This window comes from Molossus molossus, unplaced genomic scaffold (genome assembly GCF_014108415.1).
Source record: "Molossus molossus isolate mMolMol1 unplaced genomic scaffold, mMolMol1.p scaffold_m16_p_22, whole genome shotgun sequence".
Taxonomy (NCBI): Eukaryota; Metazoa; Chordata; class Mammalia; order Chiroptera; family Molossidae; genus Molossus; species Molossus molossus.
The window spans coordinates 749,032-773,004 of record NW_023425358.1 but is presented as its reverse complement, the minus strand read 5'-3'; the positions used below and the strand labels follow the sequence as shown (position 1 = coordinate 773,004).

The window sequence follows — 23,973 nt, the reverse complement described above, 5'->3', positions numbered from 1 at the left end:
CTCAGAAACCAGAGATCTAAATAGGCATGTGTGTGTGTGTGTGTGTGTGTGTGTGTGTGTGTGTGTGCGTGTGTGCTGGTTCTTAACGCTAAGATGTTTCTGTTGAAAGGGCTTAGAGAGGAAGCAAGAGTACTCTCCAGCGGCAATGGGTAAGCCTTACCAGACCCTGTGCTCTGGCACATTCTCCGCCAAAATTAATCAGGGCTTCTTGGAGTAATGGCTGATTGTAGTCTGGGGCTGGGGAAGGTTAACAGAGGAGTGTGGATTTGTTCTGATGCCAGACAGTAGGAAATGACAAAGGCAAGCCAAAGGACACAGGAGGCGATTTGAAGGGGCTCCCACAGGCCAAATTGGGAACAGTTTTAATACCAAAATAATTAATAAATGTAATATAAAATATAAATAACTGAAAAAATAGGAAATCCATGTACCTGCACTGATACGAGAGATAAATGACTGAGACAGATGGTGGAGGATGAAAGGCGAACAGGCCACAAGAAGGAGGACTCCTGCCCCCAGTGGAGAGGGAGGTGGCCGGAAGCCGTCAGTCCATGACTGCCAAGCCACAGACGGGCACCAGCAGAGAAGCTCAGTGGCGCTCACTGAGGGGTGGTGACGTGCAGGACACACATGTGGTCCTGAAGCATCTCCTCACAGATCATTCTTTATTTGCAAGAAAGAAACATAATGACTGCAGAGCAGAGACATTTGACAGCATCAAGGTATCAGACTTCTTATCACCCACAGAGAAGGTTGGGCAGAGTGTGCCCTCGTGGGCTGTGATACTATGAGAAAAGCTCACGCCCTGGCCAGTTTGGCTCAGCAGTTGGAGCGTCAGCCTGTGGTCCCGAGAGACCCGGGTTCGGTTCCCGCTGAGGGCATGTACCTCGGTTGCAGTTTGTCCCGGGGCCTGGTTGAGTCGTGCGGGGGGCAGCCACTTGATGTGTCCCTTTCACATCGATGTTTCCCTCTCTCTCTCTTCCTCTCTCTCCCTCCCGCTCTATCTGAGTAAAAAATAGAAAAATGTCCTCGGGTGAGGATAAAAAAATTAAAAAAAAAAAAGAAAAGCTCATGTCACCGTGCAGGAGTCTGAGTGGGAGTGCAGAGCAGAGTCTGATCGTGAGAAAACATCAAACGTAAACAGAGGGCCATGCTATTTTTAAAAGGGGGAGGCTGTCTTCTTTAAAGGTGAAAATCTCAAGAAAGGCAAATAAAGGTAAGGAATTGTTCCTAATTAGAGACTAACGAGACACGACCGCTCAGGCAACATGTGATCCTGGGCTGGGTCTGGGCTGAGGGACAGAAAGCCATAAAGGACACCACTGTGCTAATTTTTTTTTCTTGTAATCCTCACCCAAGGACATTTTTTTTTTTTTTTTTTTTGCATTTATTTTCAGATAGAGCCGTAGGGAGAGAAGGAGGAAGAGACAGAGAGAAACATCAATGTGAGAGAGACACATCAAGTGGTCGCCACCCGCACAACCCCAACAGGGGCTGGGGACAAACTGCAACCAAAATACATGCCCTTAGCGGGAGCTGAACCCAGGACTCTCTGGTCCATGGGCCGATGCTCTAACCGCTGAGCCAAACTGGCCAGAGCTGGGCTAATTTTAAAACTGAAATATTGATGTTAAATTACTATATCAAGCCCTGGCCTGTTTAGCTCAGCAGTTGGAGCGTTGGCCTGCAGTCCAGAGAGACCCAGGTTCGGTTGCCACTAAGGGCATGTATCTTGGTTGCAGTTTGTCCCAAGTTCCTGGTTGGGTTGTGCGGGCAGCAGCCACTCGATGTGTCCCTTTCACTTCAATGTTTCTCTCTCTCTCTCTCTCTTCCTCTTTCTCCCTCCCACTCTATCTGAACAAAAAATGGAAAATTGTCCTTGGGTGAGGATAAAAAAGAAATAAAAATAAAAAATTACTATATCAAGGTTAAATTTCCTAGCTGCGACTCTGTAAATGAGAATCATTATTTTAAGGAAACACACTGAACTGTGTAGGGACAAGGGCCAGGATGTAAACAACTAACTTCCACATGGAGAGTAAGAGGGAATGAAAAGCAGATGGGCAAATGCTAACAATATGTTAATCTGGGTAAAGAGTTTACACATATTCTTGCAATTTTTTCTGTAACTTTGAAATTATTTCAAAATAAAAAAATTTTTAAAGTAAACAAACCTAGATAGGAAGAGATAAAATGGAAGAGAAGTAAATACACGTTCAGGATGGAATCTTAGCAGTGGTGTTGGGTGTGGGTGAGGGTCGATCTTTTTGGTGGGAACGGGGTCGCTGCTGAAATTGATTGAGGTGGGGCCGCCCTGCTCCAGACGGGGCCCCACCTTCGCAGCCACTCCTCCACTGGACCAGAGGGGTCTCATGCCAGATGTTCCCTGCGATTTCTCCAGTGGCTACGAGTCCTGCCCTGCCCTGCTGAGAGGGGTCAGATCCTCTGGGGACAGATAAAGACCCAGCAACATGAAATCCTCTAAAGAGCCATGGTCAAGTTTGCCCCAGGAAGCAGTGCTGATCTCTGCTCCGTGAAAGGCACCCTGACTGACCACCCTCCACTGAAACAAACTGGACCTTCTTTGCCAAGAGAGAAGGCACCAGGGAGCCGTCACAGAGCTGCCCGGTCCTCTGACATGATGTGTGTCCAGCAAAACACTCAGAAGGATGGCTATATTCTTTCTGATTGGTTTTCAGGCTTCTTAGGATATATTCATAGAAGTGGGATCACTGGGTCAAATGACAGTTCCACTTAAAAAACGATTTTTGAAACACCAATCAGAAAGAACATATGTACCCCCATGTTCATAGCAGCACTATTTACAATAGCTAAGATCTGGAACCAGCCCAAGTGTCCATCAGTAGATGAATGGATAAAAAAGCAGTGGTACATATACACAATGGAGTACTATGCAGCTGTAAGAAAGAAAGATCTCTTATCCTTTGAGACGACCTGGAGGGACCTGGAGAGTATTATCCTAAGTGAAATAAGCCAGTCAGACAAAGACAAATATCACCTGATGTCACTTATTTGTGGAATATAATGAACAAATAAGCTGACAAACAAAGTAGATCCATAGACATGGAAGCAGGGATCAGACTGACAAACCTCAGAGGGAAGGGAAGGGGGGGCGGACCCCAGAACTGACATGCCCAGGGGCACAGCCAATGGGCAGAGACAACAGTGCCCTGAAGGCGGGGGCGGGAGAGGGGAGGGTGGCAGTGGGGGGAAAGAGGGACATCGGTAATACTTTCAACAATAAAGACAAATTTTTTAAAAGGATGGCCAACCGTTCTTCCTGCAGCATCTACAGGAACCGTATTGTGAACTGAAACAACACTGAAGGCGGGAACCGCTGGGTTCCGAGGCGGCTCTCGGGAAGCCACGCCGGGTTAGCGCAGGTGGGCACAGCATGAGCCTCACTGAGCCCCCTTCCCGCAGGAAGAGACGTCCCGAGCAAGGAGACCCCGTGTGTCCTCTATGTCCCGCCACGCAGGGGCTCCCCACCCAGCAGCCCACTTACGGCAGAAGTCGTAGGTGCGCCAGGGGCCCACCTCCACGTCCGCGTTCTTGCAGGCGCTGGCGTAGCGGGCCACGGAGTCGCAGAGCTCCGACTCGTTGCCCCCGCTCTGGCACAGGCGGAACAGGCAGGTGCGGTAGTAGGCCGTGACGTTGACCACGCCGTGGCACTCCAGGAAGGAGCTGTTGGAGGGGTCGTTGATGATGCCACACCTCGAGCGGCTCCGATAGAATTTGAGCAGCTCCGAGTCGTTGTTGCAGGCCTTGAGCAGGTCCCCGCACTCCCCGTTGCAGATCTCCTCGAAAGTGGTCCAGCTCTCCAGGAACACGGCCAGGTTGTCGGTGCACTTGCCGTTGGGGAGACAGAACTCGTCACTGGCGTTGGCATTGAAGAAGCCACACAGGCCCCCAGTGCAGTTGAAGTACACGGTGGAGAGCCGGATGTACAGCAGCCCCGTGTCTGAGTACTGCACGCTCAGGATGCCCCTGGACTCCACCGTCGTGCTGTTTTTGTTCCGATAGATTTCCAGCTTCCCCGAAAGATGGAAAAAAGGCAATTCCACTTCCTGACCGTTCACCTGAAAAATCAAAGCACGGGCATTAACTCCAGCTGCTCACAGTCCTCACACCCCCAGGCTGTCCCGGTCCCTGACCCTCACACCCCCAGGCTGTCCGGGCCCCAGACCCTCACACCCCAGGCTGTCTGGGCCCCAGACCCTCATACCCCCAGGCTGTCCCGGTCCCTGACCCTCACACCCCCAGGCTGTCCCGGTCCCTGACCCTCACACCCCCAGGCTGTCCGGGCCCCAGACCCTCACATCCCAGGCTGTCTGGGCCCCAGACCCTCATACCCCCAGGCTGTCCCGGTCCCTGACCCTCACACCCCCAGGCTGTCCACGCTCAGACTCCCTCCCAGCTGTCGGGCCGCACACCCCAGGCTGTCCGGTCCCGACACCCAGCTGCCGCACACCTCACCCAGGCTGTCCGGCCCCAGACCCTCACACCCCAGGCTGTCCGGGCCGACCCACTGACTGTCGCGCCCTCACACCAGCCCATGCTGTCCACCAACCCCAGGACCCTACATCCCCAGGCTGTCCGGGCCCCAGACCCTCACACCCCCAGGCTGTCCACGCCTCAGACCCTCACACCCCCAGGCTGTCCGGGCCTCAGACCCTCACACCCCCAGGCTGTCCGGGCCCCAGACCCTCACACCCTAGGCTGTGCAATGAAGGCTGTCCCGGCCCCAGACTAGCACTTTGGGACTGTCAAGACGCTGACAGTGTGTAGACATCTCACAGACAGACACTGCCTGTTTTTTCAGGGACACCGTTTTTCTTTTATTTCTACTCTCCTTGGATTCAGCACAGTGGCTGTGTTTCCGCATGTGTGAGGCTCTAAGTCCCCAATGAAGCTACATGTGAGCAGCTGTCTTACATACGTGGCTTCCTCCTTCTGCTTGACCCCTTTCCGCAAACAGAAGCCCTCCCCCACGTTTCTGGCTCCTGCCTCCCCTTTAGATTTCTCTCTCTCTTTTTTTTAATTGCCTAACTTATTTTATTAAAATAAAAATCACAAATCATAAGTAACATACACAATGTCCCTTTCACCATTTAAGTAAGATACTTTGATTTTATTTAAATATTCTCATGTTTTCAAGGTAACCGTATCTGAGAATGAGGCATACAGTGGTAGGCAAAAGTAGGTTTACAGTTGTGAGCATACAAAACACAATTCTGGTATTATTATTTATTAATCACTGTATTATTTATTCGTATGCCTACTTTTGCCCACCCCTGCATATATTCTGTAGTACTACAAACCCAGTAGCCACCAACCTAGATCTTATGCCGCCCGTGTCCCAGCCCCTTGGGGGATGTGTGTGTCCATCCAGCCCCAGCTGTCCTTCCTCCTGGCTCTTACCTTGCTTTCCATAAGTGAACTAGCCCTGTTGGTCTGTGGGCATGTGCTCTTTATGTCTATGTCCAGTACTGCTTCGACTTTGTTTCTAAATTGTATGTCATGTGATATTACGAGACGCATGTCAGACTGGGAGAAGGACGACCCCTCTCTGCATCCCAGCTCTACTACCACTTAGCTGTGAGGCCCACATTCCTGAAGCAGTAGAGAACTAGAGGTCTGTAAGTGCAGAGGCCTAATCCTGGGCATTCTAGAGCAGGTCGGAGGGGCGAGGGAACCACCGGCGCCTTTGCACTGCCCCCGTGGATTCCCGCTCAGCGTCAGGGCAGGGACAGACTCGCTGGAGCCAGCCGCTGGGCTTGACTCTGACTGTCCCTGAAGAAGTGATGCCACCTTGGTGTCCCTGTCAGGACAGGGACAGACTCGCTGGAGCCAGCCGCTGGGCTTGACTCTGTGACTGTGTCCCTGAAGAAGTGATGCCACCTCAGTGCCCCCGTTTTCTCATCTGCGAAGTTAGGATGATGCTCGCTCCCTGACAGGAGTCGGTGTGGTGCTGCTCGGAGTGGCTTGGCACACGGTAATCGTCCTATGAGGACTTGCTCTTAATGAGAGTCGGTCCTGCTGTATCTTCTCTGAGCAAACCCAGCTTCCCTTCATTTTTGTACCTGTTGGACTATTTTTTTTAAATCCTCACCAGAGGATATTTTTTTATTTATCTTCAGATAGAGTGGGAGGGGAGGAAGGAGAGAGAAACATAGACATGAGAGGGACATGTGGACTGGTTGCTTCCCGCATGACCCCGACCAGGGCAGGACCAACCGTACTGCCCTTGACCGGAATCGAACCATGGACTCACTGGTCCACGGGCCAGTGCTCTAACCACTGAACAACGGCCAGGGCCACCTGCTGGTCTCTTCCTTGGTGACGGAGGTAGACCATGTTCTCATTCTGTAGTTGCTGCTTTTCAGGGATCCACTCCTGGTCAAAGGCAAAGGCCAACCTGAAGAACAGGCTTCTTCCCACCCACCTGCTCCGAAAACCCTCTGGCAGCGGGGGTCTTACCTTGACTTCCGCAGCCCCGACGCCTCCCAGCTTGACCTCCTGGTTGGCCACCAGGATGCGCAGGCCGCGCAGCCAGGCTGGCCCCCCGTCCGGCTTCTTCTTGTTGATGTCGATCTCCAGGTACTCGGGCTGCTCGGGGCAGGTCCTGAGCAGCGTGTAGGAGAACTCGGAGGGGAAGGCGTAGGCCGCGCCGTCGAAGGTGTGCAGCACCTGGTTCTGGCTGAGCAGGCACACGGTCTCGCGCTGGGGGAAGCAGCCGCGGTAGCCGTCCTCCACGGTGCACACCTCGTCGCCGCGGCACGTCTTGTTGAAGCAGTACACGTCGCCGCCCTCCTCGCACAGGCACTGCACCGTGCAGTCCGCCGTGGCCCAGAAGAACTCGCCCATGGCGTAGTAGTGGCCGTGGAAGTCGCAGCCACACTGGTGCAGCGGGACGCACTGGCTGGTGCTGAGCACGAAGCCTTCGTTGCACTCGCAGCCCTCCGTGCAGGGCGTGGCGCACCTCTGCGAGGCCGTGAGGTCGGAGCAGGTGTCGGGGCAGCTGCTGGTGCACACGGAATAGTGGCTGAAGCTCGGGCACTGCACCGTGGACACTGGCATGGGGAGAGAAGAGAGCGTGACAGCAGGTTAATGACCTGGGGGCTAATGGCCAGAAGCCACCCGCGCAGCAGCCTGGAGGAAAAGAACCCCTTCCGTAGCCCCTGGACCGAGGGCCAGGCGGCCGCTCCGGCGGAGAGAGACAAGACCGGATCTGCAGAAACCGCTCCGCGGCTCTCTGGCAACCACTGAGCAGCCTCACACACGAGAACTTGACTGAAATTAAACTTCAGGTTGCTATCCTGACTAAGCTATACATTATTCAACACAGAGGTATTGTTTGGTAACCTGCGGCCATTAAGATGTTTTAAGATCTTCAGGCGATGGGCATATAAATTGTTCTGATCATGAAGGGTATGGGCTGTTCTTAGGAGGAAATAAAGTCAACTTGAAGGAGAAATGAAAAATGGAACTGTTAGAGGAGTCCTATTTGAACACATAAATGTCTCACAGGAAGGTACTTAGAGTGCCTAAGAGTGACTGAAGACGACTGTGAAAATGACTTTCTGGAACATTAAACAGGAAAGAGCCTGGCTGTCTGAAGAGAACACTGCCTGTTCCTCGGGAGTCGGGACCAGAACTCGCTCTGGAGCCCTCTGGTGGCCCTTCTCGCCTTGGAACCCCCTTCCTGTTCTGAGAGTACCAAGGTAGCCCGGCTGGTGTGGCTCGGTGGCTGAGCGTGGACCCTGCACCAAGATGTCCCGGTCAGGGCACATGCCCAGCTTGTGGGCCTGATCCCCAGCGGGGGCATGCAGGAGGCGGCCAGTCGATGCTCTCTCTCATCGATGCTTCTCTCTCTCTCTCCCTCTCCCTCCCTCCCTCTCTAAAAATCAATAAAGAAAACAAAATTGAAAAAAAAAGGGGGTATCAGAGTCTAGTCAATGTTTGGATCTGTCTGAATCCATCAGGCAGGGCTCAAGGGGCTGGTAAATAGCTCTCATAATCAATATGATTCAAACCACTGACGCTGGAGAGGAGAGGAGGGGACGAGAGAGGGGTGTGGTGCCCCGGGGGAAAGCGTCATCATGGACAAGAAGTCAGTTAGGCAACTTGGAGGCCCTCGGATTGTACAGGATCAAAGAAAAGCCACATTTAGTTTAAATGTAAATCAGAATTTGGATGCTCCAGACATCATAGAGGCTGGTCAGTCATTTGCAAAGAGAAAAAAAATAGACTGTCTCTTAGTAGATTGACCAGTACTCAAGGAATTGAATCTGCTACGTGAGGATTTCTGTGAATTCAACCTGTACTGGCAGGATAAAAATCTTGCTCTGGCTTGGAACTTAAAGAAACTTTTAAATTTCCTCACTTCTACAGCACTCTTAAATGCATGGATTATAACTTTCTGTTTACTCATATGGAGAAAATCAAGGACCAGAAAAGAAACAAAACATAACGAGAACATAACGAGATAACTAAATGGTGCACAATGCTTCATCCAAAAGTATAATTCAAAAGAAGCCGATTTCCCTGCACTGTTGGTGCTGTTCCTACCACCCTGCACTTCCTCTCCGCAGGCCCTCCTCCCGCGCAGAGCTGCACACAGGAGGCAGGGAACTAAGGGGCTGGAAGTGGAAAACAGCGACCAAGGAACAAAGGCCGTTGGGAGGGGACTCACTTTGCCAAAGGCTGGTTTTGAGCACCCAGGCCAATGTCTGCATTTACTCAGCAGCCACCAAGACAGCCAGCCACTCGAGCCCCACCTCAAGGCTCAGCTCTGAGACTGTCCGTTCTACTGGGCCTTCCTCCGGCCAAGCATTTCCTGCCACACATTTCTGTTCCCAGACCACCTATGATCGTCAGTGGTGTGTGGCTTTCTGGCTATGATGTTGGGTGGCGGGTACAAGTAAAGATCCTTTCAGAGTCCACTCTTTACGACTTGTGAGAGTTGAACCTCACCTCCACTGCCGGACAACCTCTCCTAACAGGGGGACTTCTGCGGGCCCGGAAGCCCGCCCCCTGCCCGCGCACAAGAGCAGCCTTCTCTTTGGGGGAGACGCCAGCTTACCACAGCCCGTCTGCAGCCGCCAGTCTCCAATGGGAATGCCGAGGGCTTGGCACACGAGGGCATAGGCCTGGATGGCTTGACAGAGGAGTGTCCCATTGTCCCTCACGCTGCACAGGTCGTACACACAGCTGTGCACAAAGGCCGTGGGGTCCACGACCGTGCCACACTCCCACAGGGGGCCGTCCGTCCTGTTGAGGAAGCCACAGTAGTCGGGGCCGAAGTAGAGGGCCTCGGCGGCAGCATCACACTGGGTGCAGTTGTCCACGCAGCCGGAATCGCACTTCCACTCGGCGTGGTACACCCGCCAGCTCTCTCCAAGGTCCAGGACGGACATGGCTGGCCTGCCGTCGGGGCGGAGGAAGTCATCCAGCGGGTTTTTGTTGTAGTTCCCACAGAGCCCGCAGGTGGAGTTTGTGTAGGAGCCTGGGACGGAGATGGAGGCGTAGTGCTGGCCATCAAATATCACTAAGAGCCCGAAATCGGTTTCCACGGCAGTCGACATGCCACTTTGGTAGATTTTCACTGCCCCCAAGTCTAAGGTGACAGGCAAAGAGGTCACTAGATCATTCACCTGCCAACAACAATAATAGCAAAAGGCAGGTGAGCAGGTTCCAGGGCATTGGTTCCGCCAATGTCAGGAATGGGAGGCAAAACAACTTGGTGCCCCAGAGAGACAGTACCCCCAAACTACCTGGGCTCCAGTGGGCTTGCCTGTGCCAAGGCAGAGGCCTGGGGAACCCGCAAGACCAGGCTGGCGTGGACCACCTGAGCACTGTGTGCCATTTAAGCTGTGACAGGTGCACTGCCAGTGCCCGGCGGGACTCTTCTGGGGACCGCTGGGCCTCAGCTCTCCCTGTTGGCTCTCAGGCTAGCTAGCTTCCAGTCTCTTCTTAGCGGCTAGTTACCTCGTCTTGCCTCTTTACTCCTCTAACTCCATTCTTTACACGCCAGCTGAAGCCGTCCACTTCCCAGGCTCCCTCCGTGCGCTCAGCACTGCCCGCCCGCCCCAGCTGGAGGTGGGCTGCCCGCCGCCCCTCACAGTTCAGGGTTGCAGTGCCTCACACTCTTCTCCAGGGCTCACCCTGCCACTTCCTGTGCCCGGAGGAGGTCAAGGGATCATTCAGCCACAACAAATTCGAACACTGACTGGTACCAAGCACTATGTTAGGCGTTAAGAAATAAGGAATAAAAATAAGAATAATTGCTCCTGCTTCTCATGAGTTCTAAGTCTACAGAGGAAGAGGCCACAGTGATATGTGTAATAGACTGTTTGAAGGATGTGTTCACAGGTGATGCAGCGGGAGAACAGAAAATGAGCACTTAATCCAGCCCGGAGAAGTCATATAAAGCTTTTTAGAGGGGATTAAGTCTGACCTGGGTCTTTATAGATCAACAGAAGTGGTCAAAGGAAGAGTGGGGGCAGGGAGTGGGGGGCAATGAATTCCCGGACAGAAGAATGAAGGCAGGTGGGATGGTCATTGGGGCGTCGTTACTGCACTGCAGAGAGAAGGGGTGGACAGAGATGGAGCTGGAGACAGGGGTGGGGTCCACTTGTCCAACGAATACTGATTCAGCCTTTTCTGTATACTAAGCACTGTTCTAAGAGCTGGGGCTTAGCAACAAGTGAGAATCCCTGCCTCGTGGAACTTATATTTTAGTTGAAGAGACCAAAACAAACAAAATAAATAAGTAAAATATATAAGTATGTCTGAATAATATTCTGCAGAAAAATAAAGCAGGGAATGTGTATCAAAACTACTAGGAGAAGGGGTTTCTAATTTCAAATAGGATAGTCAGGGAAGACTTCGCTGGGAAAGAGACATTTGAGATGAGGAAGCAAACCATGCTGTCATCTGGGGTGAGAGTGGTCACAGAGGGGGCAGCCAGACCCAGGTGGAGTGTACCAGGGACCTCCCGGGACCTCAAGAAGCCAGCGTGGCTGTGACAGAGAGAGCAAGGCAGTGGTAGGTGATGCCAGAGGGGTACCAGCAGCCAGGGCAGCCAGAGCCACTCAGCCTTTGTGAAGACGTGGGCTTTGACAAGCAAGAGGAAGAGCCAGAGGATGTCTGGAGCAAGAGAGCGACATGATCCAACTTCCATTTTTAGAGAGTTGCTCAGGCTTCTGTGTTGGAAACAGACCTTGGGGCACCTTAAAACCATGTTTTAAAACAAAACAAATAAAATCCCACAAAAATGGAAACAAAATCTTGGATTTCTCTTCCATAGAGAGAGTCCCAAAGATTTTTCAAAAGGAAATGACATGGTCAGACTTACATTTTAGAAAGTCCGTTACGGCCACCATGAAAGACTCAATGAAGTATGTCACAATTAGAAGCAGAGAAACCAGACAGGCAACTGCTGCTCGAATCCAGGAGTGATGGAGGAGGAGGGCCTCATTTCATAATGGCATAGAAAGGGGGGGCAGACTCATGGGCACACTCAGCAGGACCTGGTGGGCTTTTGCAGTGTGGAGTGAGAAGTGGGGGCAGAATCAAGAGTAAAGTCCAAAGATCTGGCTCACTTGATTAGGTGGCTTGAAAAGTCTCTAACAGAGAGTTAATTTTCTCCTTTTTCACACTCAACATACCTACCACCTACAGAATTGCATTTGTGGGCTGAGATAGAATGGTCAGTCCTTGATGTAACTAATTGCAAGTGCGCATATGTTTGCCAAGCTGCCCTGGCACAAGGCCGAGGGTCTTGTCATTATCATTGCTACTTTCTGAGTTGTCTAGGAAGCGATACAATAGACTGTCCAAGCATTGCTCCCAAGATTTACTGTGATAAGTACCACGTGCAATTTTCTGTCTCTAGAGACTAGTACCACGTGCAATTCTCTGTTTCCTCTTAAGGAGGGAAACAGACAAGAAATATATGCTTAACAAATAAGGTGTCCAGAGATTGAAGACAGAGGCAGAGCAGGTGGAAGCTACACTCACCTCTTCCCAGAACCAAACTAGAATTATAACTAATATAAAACAATCACCATAAATAACCAACTAAAAACTAGCTGAACAGAAGTCTTATAACCAAGAATTTACAGAAGAGGCCACATGGAGACAGGTAGGAAGGGTGATAACACATAAAGGGTTGGTCCCACTCCCAAGGGTCACAGCTAGGATTCCAGAGGAATGTCTCAGCCTCAAAGGTTCCCCCTGAGGAGGTTGGGGTCTTAAACATACTCTGGGCTCCCCAACCCAGAGCACCAGAACCAGGAAGTGGAGCTCATGTAATGTCTGGCTGTGAAAATCAGCAGGAATTCTGTCTGTAAGAGAAAGACAGGAGTCAGCTAGAGACATAGGCAATACTCTTAAAGGGCCAATGCAAAAAATCTCATTTTCAGCCACTCACATTGGGCTCAGGGGGAGGGAGGTGGAGCAGACCAGAGTCTCGTGAGAAGGAACTGGGAGCTGTGGTTCTGGGGAGAGAGCTGAAGAGACAGCTGCTAGGATCCCTGGGCTGAGTCCGTTCCACACTGCAGCTGCCATCTTCCTTGAGTGGAGCACTCCCCTCTGCATGGCATCAGCCAGGGGACATGCAACATCCCTACCCTCTGAACTTTTGTCACTTTGCCTTGCAGAGCTTGTTCTCTGCTGAAGAGTCAGCTGCCTGGGCTGAGGTGCAGAGGTCAGGACAGACTCAGGCGGTGTCAGTAACTGAGTAGTATGGCTTTGGGGTGCTGCATGTTCTTTCTACTATCCCATGAAATTGACCAGCACCTTCCTCGCATGGGAGATCTGCTAGCCCCACCCTTAGGACTCCTGGTGGCCTCACCCAACCAACTCCTGGTCATCCCACCCTTCTGAACATGGTTTCCCTAGGAGGTCTGTGCAAAATCCAAGGCAGACAGAGTTGCGTGGCTCTATGGCAGGGGCCATGCTCTCTACCTTTCCCAGGCCTGATCTGCACCTCGCCTTCTTGGAAGATCCACTATCCCCATTCTCCTGACTCCTTGTGGCACTGCCCTACCAAGCTAGGACTCCTGGGAGAATCTGGGACAGACAGAGTTATGTGACTCTAGGACAGAGGCCACTATATTTCCCTTCCACACCTGATCTATTCAGAACCTTCCCTTCACACAGCCAAATCTTGGTACGTTTGGGCCTGATAAACTCTGTTGGCGTCACCCTGATGACTCCCCAAGACCCTGCCCCAAGCACAAAGGTCTGTAGGCACATGGTGGCTTGCAGCTAGACTTAGTGTACCCTGGGACTTTTGCTGAGTGGCCTCAGACCCAGCACTGAGACTGAGTTTGAACCTGTATCAGTTTGGTAAACACCACTCACCCCTACCTTCTGACACACTGAGAACCCACCTCATGCAACTTGAATACTGCTGGAAGCTCTTTCAGTGACAGAGCTAAACAGGCAGCCAGAAAGTGAAGGCAGGTGGAGGCAGATCTCAGGGTGCCTTGGGACTTTTGCTGACCTGCCCACATGCTCAGTGCTGGTGGAACTCAAACTTGATGTGCATCTCGGTCATTCTCACACACACAAAGGCCCAGTAGAGGCAGTCACAAAGTGTGAATAGCTTTGTAGCTTTGATATGACCTGTACCAGAGTCCTTCTTTTCTTTTTTTTTTTTTTAATCCTCACCCGAGGACATTTTTCCATTTTTTGTTCAGATAGAGCGGGAGGGAGGGAAGGAGAGAGAGAGAGAGAGAGAGAGAGAAACATCGATGTGAAGGGACACATCGAGTGGCTGCCACCCGCACGACCAACCAGGGCCGGAGACAAACTGCAGCTGAGGTACGCGCCCTTAGTGGGAACCGAACCTGGGTCTCTCTGTACCACAGGCCGACGCTCCAACCGCTGAGCCAAACTGGCCAGGGCCCAGAGTCCTTCTTAAAGGCACCAGAACAGACACACCAGTGGTCAGCTTCAGAAAACATCAGAGTATATTCCAATTAGTTTCACAAGTGTGATATCCAAAGGGAGATCTTGACAGGAATCAGACCCTGCTGAGGTGAGTTCTTTGTGTAGGAAGCACATGCACAACAGTTCGTACACTGTGGTTGGGGTCAGTCCTCACAGTCAGCCAGCCTGAGCTGACCCCACACACGAACAGATCAATAGCAATCAAGACTCAATTAAAACTAGAGGGTTCACATAACCCATTCAAGGGACATTCCTAGATCACCAAACTTAGATGATATAGGGGACTACACCACTGGGTCCCATAAGACACTTACTGCATAAGGCCACACTATCAAGAGAGGAAGACATAGCAGGTGTACCTACTACACATGAAAATACACACAAAAGCAGCCAAAACTGGGAGAGAAAAAAGTATGCCCCAAATAAAAGAACAAGTTAAATCTCCAGAAAAAGAACTAAATGAAATGGAGGCAAGAAATTTACCAAATATAGATTTCAAGAAAATGGTTATAAGGATGCTCAAGGAAATTAGTAAGAATTTCAACAGCATGAAAAGGGACATAGAAATTATGGTAAAGAACCAGTTAGAAATGATGGCTGCAGGTAACTGAAAACTGAGCCCACTTTCTTCCTGTCCCAAACAGGATTTACAGCTAAATTACAAAGCAATCAATCTGAATAACAAATTGGAGGCTAGCTGATCTAAAATATTATAACCAAGGAGTACAGAAGAAGCCACATGGAGACTGGTAAGAATGGCGGAAAAGCAAAAAGGGAATTCCCCTGCATGCAGTAGCAGTGGTGGCTAAGAAACCAGAGGGATACCACAGCTGTGGAACTCCATCCTCCTAGGAGCATGAGGTCTCAACCTCACGTGGGGATCCCCAACTCATAGCAACAGAGATGAAAAAGGAGCCCACATGGTGTCTGGTGGTTGGAGTCCATGGGTATTTTGTCTGCCTGGGAAACTTGTACTGCACCCTCCCAGAAAAGATTACTCCCAAATTTACAGCCCTAGCCTGAGGAGTTTACTCTGGACTTCAACTGCTGGAGAGGCCACACTGCCATACTCAAGTCCTGTGGAGGAGTCTGCTAGTTACATCCAGCAATGACTTTAAGGAGCCCTCTGTTGTCTGGGGAGACTGTCAGTAAAGGTTCATACAGTAACTTAACTGTGTGGCTTGGGAAAGATTAACAGTCTCCTCCACCTTGAACGAACCAATGGTAACTCACCCCCACATGTTGAGCTGCTTGGCCTACTTCATCCTGCTGGGGTCAGTGGTGCAGGAGAGCTGTGCATGGCTGGGACTTTGACCCTGCCAGTTAAGTGGTGTGGAGGAGCCACACTTTCAGTGCCATTTTGCTGCGTATGGAGCCCAAGTGCAACTGGGACTTTTGGCCCCATCCTGCTGAGACCCGCTACCCTGAGAAACCAAAGTGCTAAGCAGGACTGACCTTTTTCAACTTGGTTTGGCAGCATGGGGGCTGGGAGAGCAGGAAGCTGAGCAGAGTGGGATTTCCAGACATGTCTCCCTGGGAAGCTTCTGTCCAGGAGCCAGACAGGGGAGTGCTGGTCTGTGCGGCTGCATTGCGGGGAAGCACATCCAGCCTCCCCTGTGAGTTCATCTTGCATTACCCCAGGAATGAGAACAAGTGCCCACTCCCCTCCTTCAGGTTGTGGGCACCACCCCCAACAATAGACTATTTGTATTAGCCCTGCCAAGTCATGGATACCACTGCTGGGTGTGGTTCTGTTGAAGGAAGGGAGAGCACTTCATAGTGGGGAAATTGAAAGTGTGAGACCCTCAGAGGCTGTTGTTTAAGAATGGGATGAAATGCTTAGTTCCCTTCTGCAGCATCATCCTCAATGGGAGACCCTTTTGATCTATCCTCCTGAGCCCAAGGTAGCTGAGCCTTTTCCTGCAGAGGGGATAGGTGGCTGATCCCAACCAGAGCCTGCAGCAAACCTCCTTAGATGGAAACAAAGTTGGAGACTCTGGCAGAGATTAAGGGGTTTGTCTTTGAACCAGGGCTTACTTCCTCTCATTCAGTGCCTGACTGCATAATCCCCAAGTAGGGAACCCACTAGCCTTATCTTGGCTAGCCTCAGCTTATCCTACAATCTTCCTTCTAAAGGCTCTGGGGTAACACCAGGCACCCTCGGGGTAGCAGAGTAGCTGACTTAGGGGTCCTTGTTCCTTTTACAGATCTGCCCCCAGCTCTAAGATAGAAGAAGCCAACACTTTTCATACATTGAACACTCTTATGCAAACTCAGGTACAGTAGACACAGACATAAGCAGTGAAAAGCATGGTAGCTATAGATAGGTAGACCAAGGCCAATTACACGCAATATCTGACGGTGACTTTACCTGAACCCCACCAAAGTGGATCTAAAAACAACACAACCAGAGGTGGCTTTTAGACTCAACCCAACAAGCAGCACACCCTGCTAGGAACAACCTCACCACAAAAGGCAGCCCTTGCACAATGTCTCATATACAGTGACTGAGGTTTACCCTGAAAGTGATCCAGTCAGAAGGGCTAATTCCACCCACAGAAGGGCCAACATGATTCAAGCCTCAACTACAGCATGGGGTGCATACTATCCATGAGAACATTCTAGACTACAGAGCTCAGGTCATGTGGAAGATTGTGCCACTGATCCCAACAAGGCACCTCAAGATGGCACTTGCACAGAAGTTTGCATTCCATGGCCAGAGTTGAGCTTAACGGTCAGCCAGCCTATAGATTGACAGCACCATGAATGGGCCAACAGCAACCAAGATGCAATTGCAACAAGGGGACTCACATAACCCAAATAAAGGTCATTCCTAGAGCACCCAGCTCAGAGTATCAAGGAGATTGCATCACTGGTCCCATAGGACATCTACTACATAAGACCACTTCACAAAGACTGGGAGTCACAGCTGTTCTATCTAATACGTAGAAAGAAACACAACAGATAGACAAAATGAGGAGACAAGAAAATGGGCTCCAAATAAAAGGACTGGAGAAATCTATGCAAAAGAGCTAAATGAAATAGAGGCAAGCAATTTATTCAATATAGTGTTCAAAGTAACGATCATAAGAATGCTCAAGGATCTTAATGAGAAATACAACAGCATGAAAAAGGACTTAGAAACCTTGAAAAACAACCAGTCAGAAATGAAGAATACCATATCTCAGATCAAGAATACACTAGAGAAAAATAAACAGTAGATAGGATGAAGCAGAGGATCAAATCAGTGATTTGGAAGACATGGTAGAAAAAAACACCCAATCAGAGCAGCAAAAAGATAAAAGAGAATGAGAATAATTTAAAGGAACTTGGGACAACATCAAACATAGCAACATCTGCATCATAGGGTACCAGAAAGAGAAAAAAGACAACAAGGGATAGAGACCCTGTTTGAAGAAATAATGGCTGAAAACTTTCCTAACCTGGTGAAAAAAATAAAGTCACATCCATTTAGGAGGCAGAGATAGTCTTAATCAAGATGAACCCAAAGAGACCCACAACAAGGCACATTTTAATTAAAATTCCAAAGGTTAAAAAGAAAGAGAGAATCATAAAGGCAGCAAGAGAGAGACAGTTATTTACCTACAGGGAATTCCCATAAGACTGTCAGATGATTTCTCAACAGAAAGACTTCAGGACAGAAGAGACTGGTATGAAGTATTCAAGGAAATAAAAAGGAAGGACCTGAATCCAAGACTATTCTATCCAGCAAGGTTATCATTTAAAATTGAAGAAGAAATAAAGAGGTTCCCAGAAAGAAAGAAAAAAAAAAAGCTAAAGAAGTGTATAACCACCAAGCCAGAATTGCAAGAAAAGTTAAAGAGACTACTATAAGATGATGAAGAAATACATATAAAGAGAAACATAGGTATAAAGAACAAATGGCAATAAATAAGTACCCATAGATAATAACCAAAATGTAAATGGATTAAATACTCCAATCAAAAGACATAGGATAGCTTCATAGATAAAAAACATAACCCATACATATGCTGTCCAAAAGAGACCAACCTCAAACAAAAGACTCACAGAGGATGAAAGTGAAGGGATAAAAAAGTTTTTATGCACATGGAAATGGAAAAAAAGCTGGGGGAGCAAACTTATATCTAAGATAACTGACTTCGAAACAAAGGTCATAGCAGGAGACAAAGAATGTCACCATATAATACTAAAACAATTGATCCAACAAGATAATATAACCCTGGTAAACATATATGGTCCCAATATAGGATTACCTAAATATATTTATATATATATATATTTTAAAAACCTTGAAATACTTGAAGAAAGAGATCAACAGCAATACAGTCGTAGTAGGAAACTTGAACACCCCACTGTCATCACTGGATAGATTTTCCAGACAAAAAATAAACAAAGAAAAGTGACCTTAAAGGACACACTAGATAAAATGGATAATTGATATTTACATAACATTTTATCCCAAAGCAGCACAATATACATTCTTCCCAAGTTTACATGGAACATTCTCAAAGATAGACCACATGTTGGGACAAAAAATAAGTCTTAATAAATTTAAGAAGATTGAAATTATATAAAGCATTTTTTCAGATCATAATAATAGCATGTAATTAAACAATAAATGTATCACCAATGAGATTAAGAAATAAATAAAAAAATTACTGGAAAACAAATGAAAATGAACACACAACAACCCAAAATCTATGGGACATAGTGAAAACAATCTTGAGGAGAAAGTTCATAGCTTTATAGGCCTCCCTCAAGTAGCAAGAAAAATGTCAAAGAAACCATTTAAACCCTGCATCTAAGAGAATTATGAAAATATACAAAGCCCAGAGTAAGCAGAAGGAAGGAAATAAAAAAGATCAGAGTAGAAATAAATGTCATAGACACTAAAAAGAAATCAGTGCAATAGATTAATAAAAATCAAAAGCTGGTTCTGAAAAAAGAAAAGAGATTGATAAACCTTTAGCCAGATTCATCAAGAAACAAAGAGAGAGGACTCTAATAAATAAAATCAGAAATGAAAGAGGTGAAGTAATAACTGACATCACAAAAATACAAAGGATAGAAAGAAAATATTCTCATCAACTATAGACCAATATATGGACACCTGGGCAAAACAGACTAATTCTTAGAAATGTACAATCTTCCAAAACTAAATCAGGAAGAATCAGAAAACCTGAGTAGACCAATAATAACTAATAAAATTGAAGCACTAATAAAGAAAAACAAACAAAACACTCCCAGCAAACAAAGTTTTGGACTCATGGCTTCACAAAATTTTTTTTCCAAACATTCATAGAATTAACACCTATTCCAAAAAATTCAAGAGGAGGGAATACTTCCAAGCCCCTTTTATGAGGCCAGCATTGTTCTAATTCTAACTCCAGATAAAGACACTACAAAAAAAGAAAATAATAAGCTAATGTCCCTGATGAACATAGATGCTAAGATCCGCAACTAAATATTAGCAAATAAAATTCATCAAAACATTAAAAAGGTAATACACTATGACCAAGCAGGATTCATACTGGGGATGCAAGTCTGGCACAATATTTGCAGGTCAATAAATATGATACATCACATAAACAAAATAAAAGATAAAAATTATATGATCATATCAATAAATGCAGAAAAATTATTCAATAAAATCTAGGACTCTTTTATGATAAAAATTTTAGCAATGTGGGAATAAAGGGATTATACCTTAACATAATAATGACCATACATAAAAAATCTACAGCAAACATCATGCTTAATGGGCAAAAACTAAGCATTTTCCTTAAGATGAGGAACAAGACAGAGATGTCTGCTTTCACCACTTTTATTCAACATACTACCGGAAGTCCCAGCCACAACAGTCAGACAAGAGGAAGAAATAAAAGGCAACCAAATTGGAAAGGAGGAAATAAAACTGTCATTATTTACAGATGACATGATAGTGTACATAGAAAACCCTAAAAATTCTACCAAAAAAACTACTATATCTAATACATGAATTTGTCAAAATAGCAGGATACAAAATTAATACCCAGAAAATGGTGGCTTCTTTTTTTTTTTAATCCTCACCAGAGGACATTCTTGAATTTATCTTCAGATAGAGTGGGAGGGAGAGAGGGAGGAAGAAAGAGAGAGAGAAACATCAATGTGAGAGAGAGACATCGAGTGGTTGCCACCCACATAACCCCAACCAGGGTCAGAGACAAACTACAACTAAGGTATGTACCCTTAGCAGGAACCAAACCCAGGACTCTCTGGTCCACAGGCTGACACTAACCACTGAGCCAAACCAGCCAGGATAAATGGTGGCTTCTTTATACACCAATAATAAACTCTCAGAATGAAAAACTTAAAAATAATCCCATTTACCATTTCAACAACAACAAAAAAAGAGGTACCTAGGAATAAACATAACAAAGGAGGTAATAGTCAGGTACTTGGATAATTGTAGAACATTGAAGAAAGAAATAGAGGAAGATACAAACAAGTGGAAGCATATACTGTGTTCATGGATTGGAAGAATTAATATCATTAAAATGTCCATATTACCCAAAGCAATCTATAGATTCAAGGCAATTCCTATTAAAATACTAATGGCATATTTCAAAAATCTAGAACAAATATTCTAAAACTTTATTTGGAAATAAGAAAAGACCTTGTGCCCGGCTGGTGTGGTGCAGTGGTTGAACATCAACCCAAGCACAAAGAGGTCACTGGTTTGATTCCTGGTCAAGGCACATGCCCAGCTTATGGGCCAAATCCCCAGTGGGGGACATGTAGGAGGCAGCCATTAGATGTTCTCTGTCATTGATGTTTTCATCTCTCTCTCCCTCTCTGGTCCTCTCTCTCTAAATTCAATAAAGGAAAAAAATGTACTTAAAAATGAAGACCTCATATAGCCTCAGCAATTTTGAAAAAAAAAAAAAAAAGAACAAAGTTGGAGGGATTACAATACCAGATATCAAACTATACTACAGAACCATTGTAATAAAAACAGCCTGATACTGGCACAAGAACAGGCATGTTGATAAATGGAACAGTACAGAGAGCCCAGAAATCAATCTATGTCTTTATGGTCAATTAATATTCAACAAATGAGGCAAGAGCATACAATGGAGTTAAAACAGTCTCTTTAATAAGTGATGTTAGAAAAAGTGGACAGGCATATACAAAAAAAAAAAGAAAGAAAAGAAAAAGAAATAAAAACTAGACTAACAACTTACACCATACACAAGAATAAACTCAAAATTGATAAAAGACTTCAGTGTCAATTACAAAACCTAGAAGAAACTATAAGCAATAAAATCTCTGATATCTTGCATAGTAATATTTTTACCCATATATTTCCTAGGGCAAGGGAAACGAAGGAAAAACATAAGCAAATCAGACTACATCAAACTAAAAAAGCTTCTGCACAGCAAAAGAAACAATCATCAAAATGAAATCAAATGGAACCCATATTTGCCAATAATGGCAATAATAAGATGTTAATTTTCTAAATATATAAAGAATTTATAAAACTGAACACTAGGAAGACAAAAATCCAATTAAAATATGGGTAAAGGACCTGAATAGACGCTCTATAAAGAAGACAAACAAATGGCCAATAGACATATGAAAAAATGCTCGATGTAACTAATCATCAGAGAGATGCAAATTAAAATTGCAATGAGGTATCATCTCACACTTGCCAAAATAGTTACCATCAATACATCAATAAAAACAAGTTATGGTGAGGATGTGGTAAAAAGGAACCCTAGTGCACTGTTGGCAGGAATGAAACAGTATGGCATTTCCTAAAAAAATTACTAATAGACTTGCCTTTTGACCCAGTGATCCCACTTCTGGGAATATAAGAAACAACAATCCGAAAAAATATAAGCAACTTGTTCATAGAAGCACTGTTTACAATAGCCAAGATCTGGAAACAGCCCAAGTTTCCATCAGTAGATGAGTATATAAGAAAGCTACTGTGCCCTGACCAGTTTCGTTCAGCAGTAGAGCATTGGCCTGTGGGCCAATGAGTCATGGATTTAATTCCAGTCAAGGGCACATACCTCGATTGTGGTTCATCCCTGGCCCTGGTTGAAGTCGTGTGAGAGGCAACCAGTCAATGTGTTCCTTTCATGTCAATGTTTCTTTCTCTCTCCTTTTTTCTTTCTCTCCCTCCCACTATCTAAAAATAAATAGAAAAATATCCTCAGGTGAAGATTAAAAAAACAAACAAAAAAAAACTATCACACATTTACGCAATCAAATATAGTGCAGCTGTAAAAAAGAATGAACTCTTACCCTTTGCAACAACATCAATGCACCTGGAGTTCATTATGCTAAGCAAAATAAAGCAGTCAGAGAAAGATAAATACCATATGATCTCAGTTATATGTATATAATGAATAAAATATATTGATGAATAAAATAGAACCAGAAGAATGAATATATGGAACAGATTGACAGAAGTCAGGGGTGGGAAAGACTAGATAAAAGAAGGTGAAGAGAATAGTCAAAGATCATATATACATGACCCATGGACACAGAAAACAGAGTGGTGAAGGTCAGGGGATGTTTGTTAGGTACTGGTTGGAGGTGGGCAAAGGGTGGGAGAGGGAGTGGGGGACATATTTAATAGTGTCAACAGTAAAAACAAAAGTAAACAAACAAACAAAAAAAAACAAGTCTCAATAAATTTAAGAATATTAAAATCATATCAAACATCTTTTCTGACCATAATGGTAAAACTAGAAATCAATCATGAGAAAAAAAGCCCTGAAAAACACAAACACATGGATGCTAAATAACATGTCACTAAATAATAAATGTGTTAACAATAAAATTAAAGAATAAATTAAAATGTACTTTGATAAAAATAAAAATGAGAACACAACTGAAAAATCTATGGAAAACAGTAAAAGCAGTCCTAAGAGGGAAATTCATAGTATTACACCTCTACTGCAAGAAACAAAAAAAAATCTCAAATTAACAATCTAACTTTACACTTAAAGGAAATGGAAAAAGAACAATATACAAAGCCCAAAGTAAAATAATAATAATAATAATAATAATAATAATAATAATAATAATAAAGATAAGATTTTGGAGGATCCATAGGGTCCTCCTTGGGAGAAGGCTGCAAGGAATGGCAGAGAACCCAGCCCCACTACCTCTACCCTAAAAACAGAGGGCCACTGCTCCCATGGGACCTGGCAGCACCATAGGGTCTCTCTGACCCCAAAAGGTATGCAGCAGAGGCCTCCATAGCCCTGTGGGACACCAGCAGCAGAGAGCCACCAGCACCATTGCAGCTGTGATATGAAGGCACCATAGACATCCTGCAGCTGCAAGCCACCATTCCAAAGACCCAGACACGGCAGAGAGCCTTTGGTCCCGCTGCTGCTGCCACCATCAATGACAGCAGCTAAACCTACCACAGTGGCTGCCGGCCTTGCTGTGAGCCACTGGCCCCTCCACCACTGCCACTGCCACTGCCACTGCCACTGCTGAGAGCTGCTAGCACCTCAGATGACTGGCCCGAATCCAATATCCAGTGCATATGACCCACTATGACCTGACATGTGTGGATGCACCAAACTGCTCCTACAATGCAGACTGCATCAACTGGCCCCAGACCACAGGACCAATTAAATGGTGAGACAAAGAAACAGCCCCCAAATGAATGAAAAGGGAGACTTGCCAGAAAAAGAACTAAATAAAATGGAGGCAAGCAATTTATCAGATAAAGGATTCAAAGTAATGCTTATAATGGTGCTCAGACAACTTAGTAAGAATTACAAGTACCTCAATAATATTTATAAAAAACTGAATGAGAACTGCATCAGAATGAAAAAAATCAGTAGAAGCTATGACTAATAATTCAGCTGAAATGAAGAATGACAGAAGTTAAATAAAGAATACCCTGGAAGGATTCAGTAGAAGATTAGAAGAAGCTGAAGACTGAATCAGTGTATTAGAAGACAAGGTAGAAATAAA

General features: G+C 46.4%; 1 protein-coding gene across 1 annotated transcript in view; it reads right to left on the bottom strand.

The window, feature by feature from the left end:
- The window catches only part of TECTA (tectorin alpha), a 137,612-nt gene that overhangs the window by 87,810 nt on the left and 25,829 nt on the right, over positions 1–23,973 (bottom strand). The window contains exons 7-9 of the mRNA XM_036276159.1: positions 9,107–9,677; positions 6,502–7,094; positions 3,527–4,100 (exon numbers count right to left, since the gene is read on the bottom strand). Coding sequence (XP_036132052.1) covers positions 3,527–4,100; positions 6,502–7,094; positions 9,107–9,677 — 1,738 coding nt within the window. The remainder of the gene's footprint in view (positions 1–3,526; positions 4,101–6,501; positions 7,095–9,106; positions 9,678–23,973) is intronic.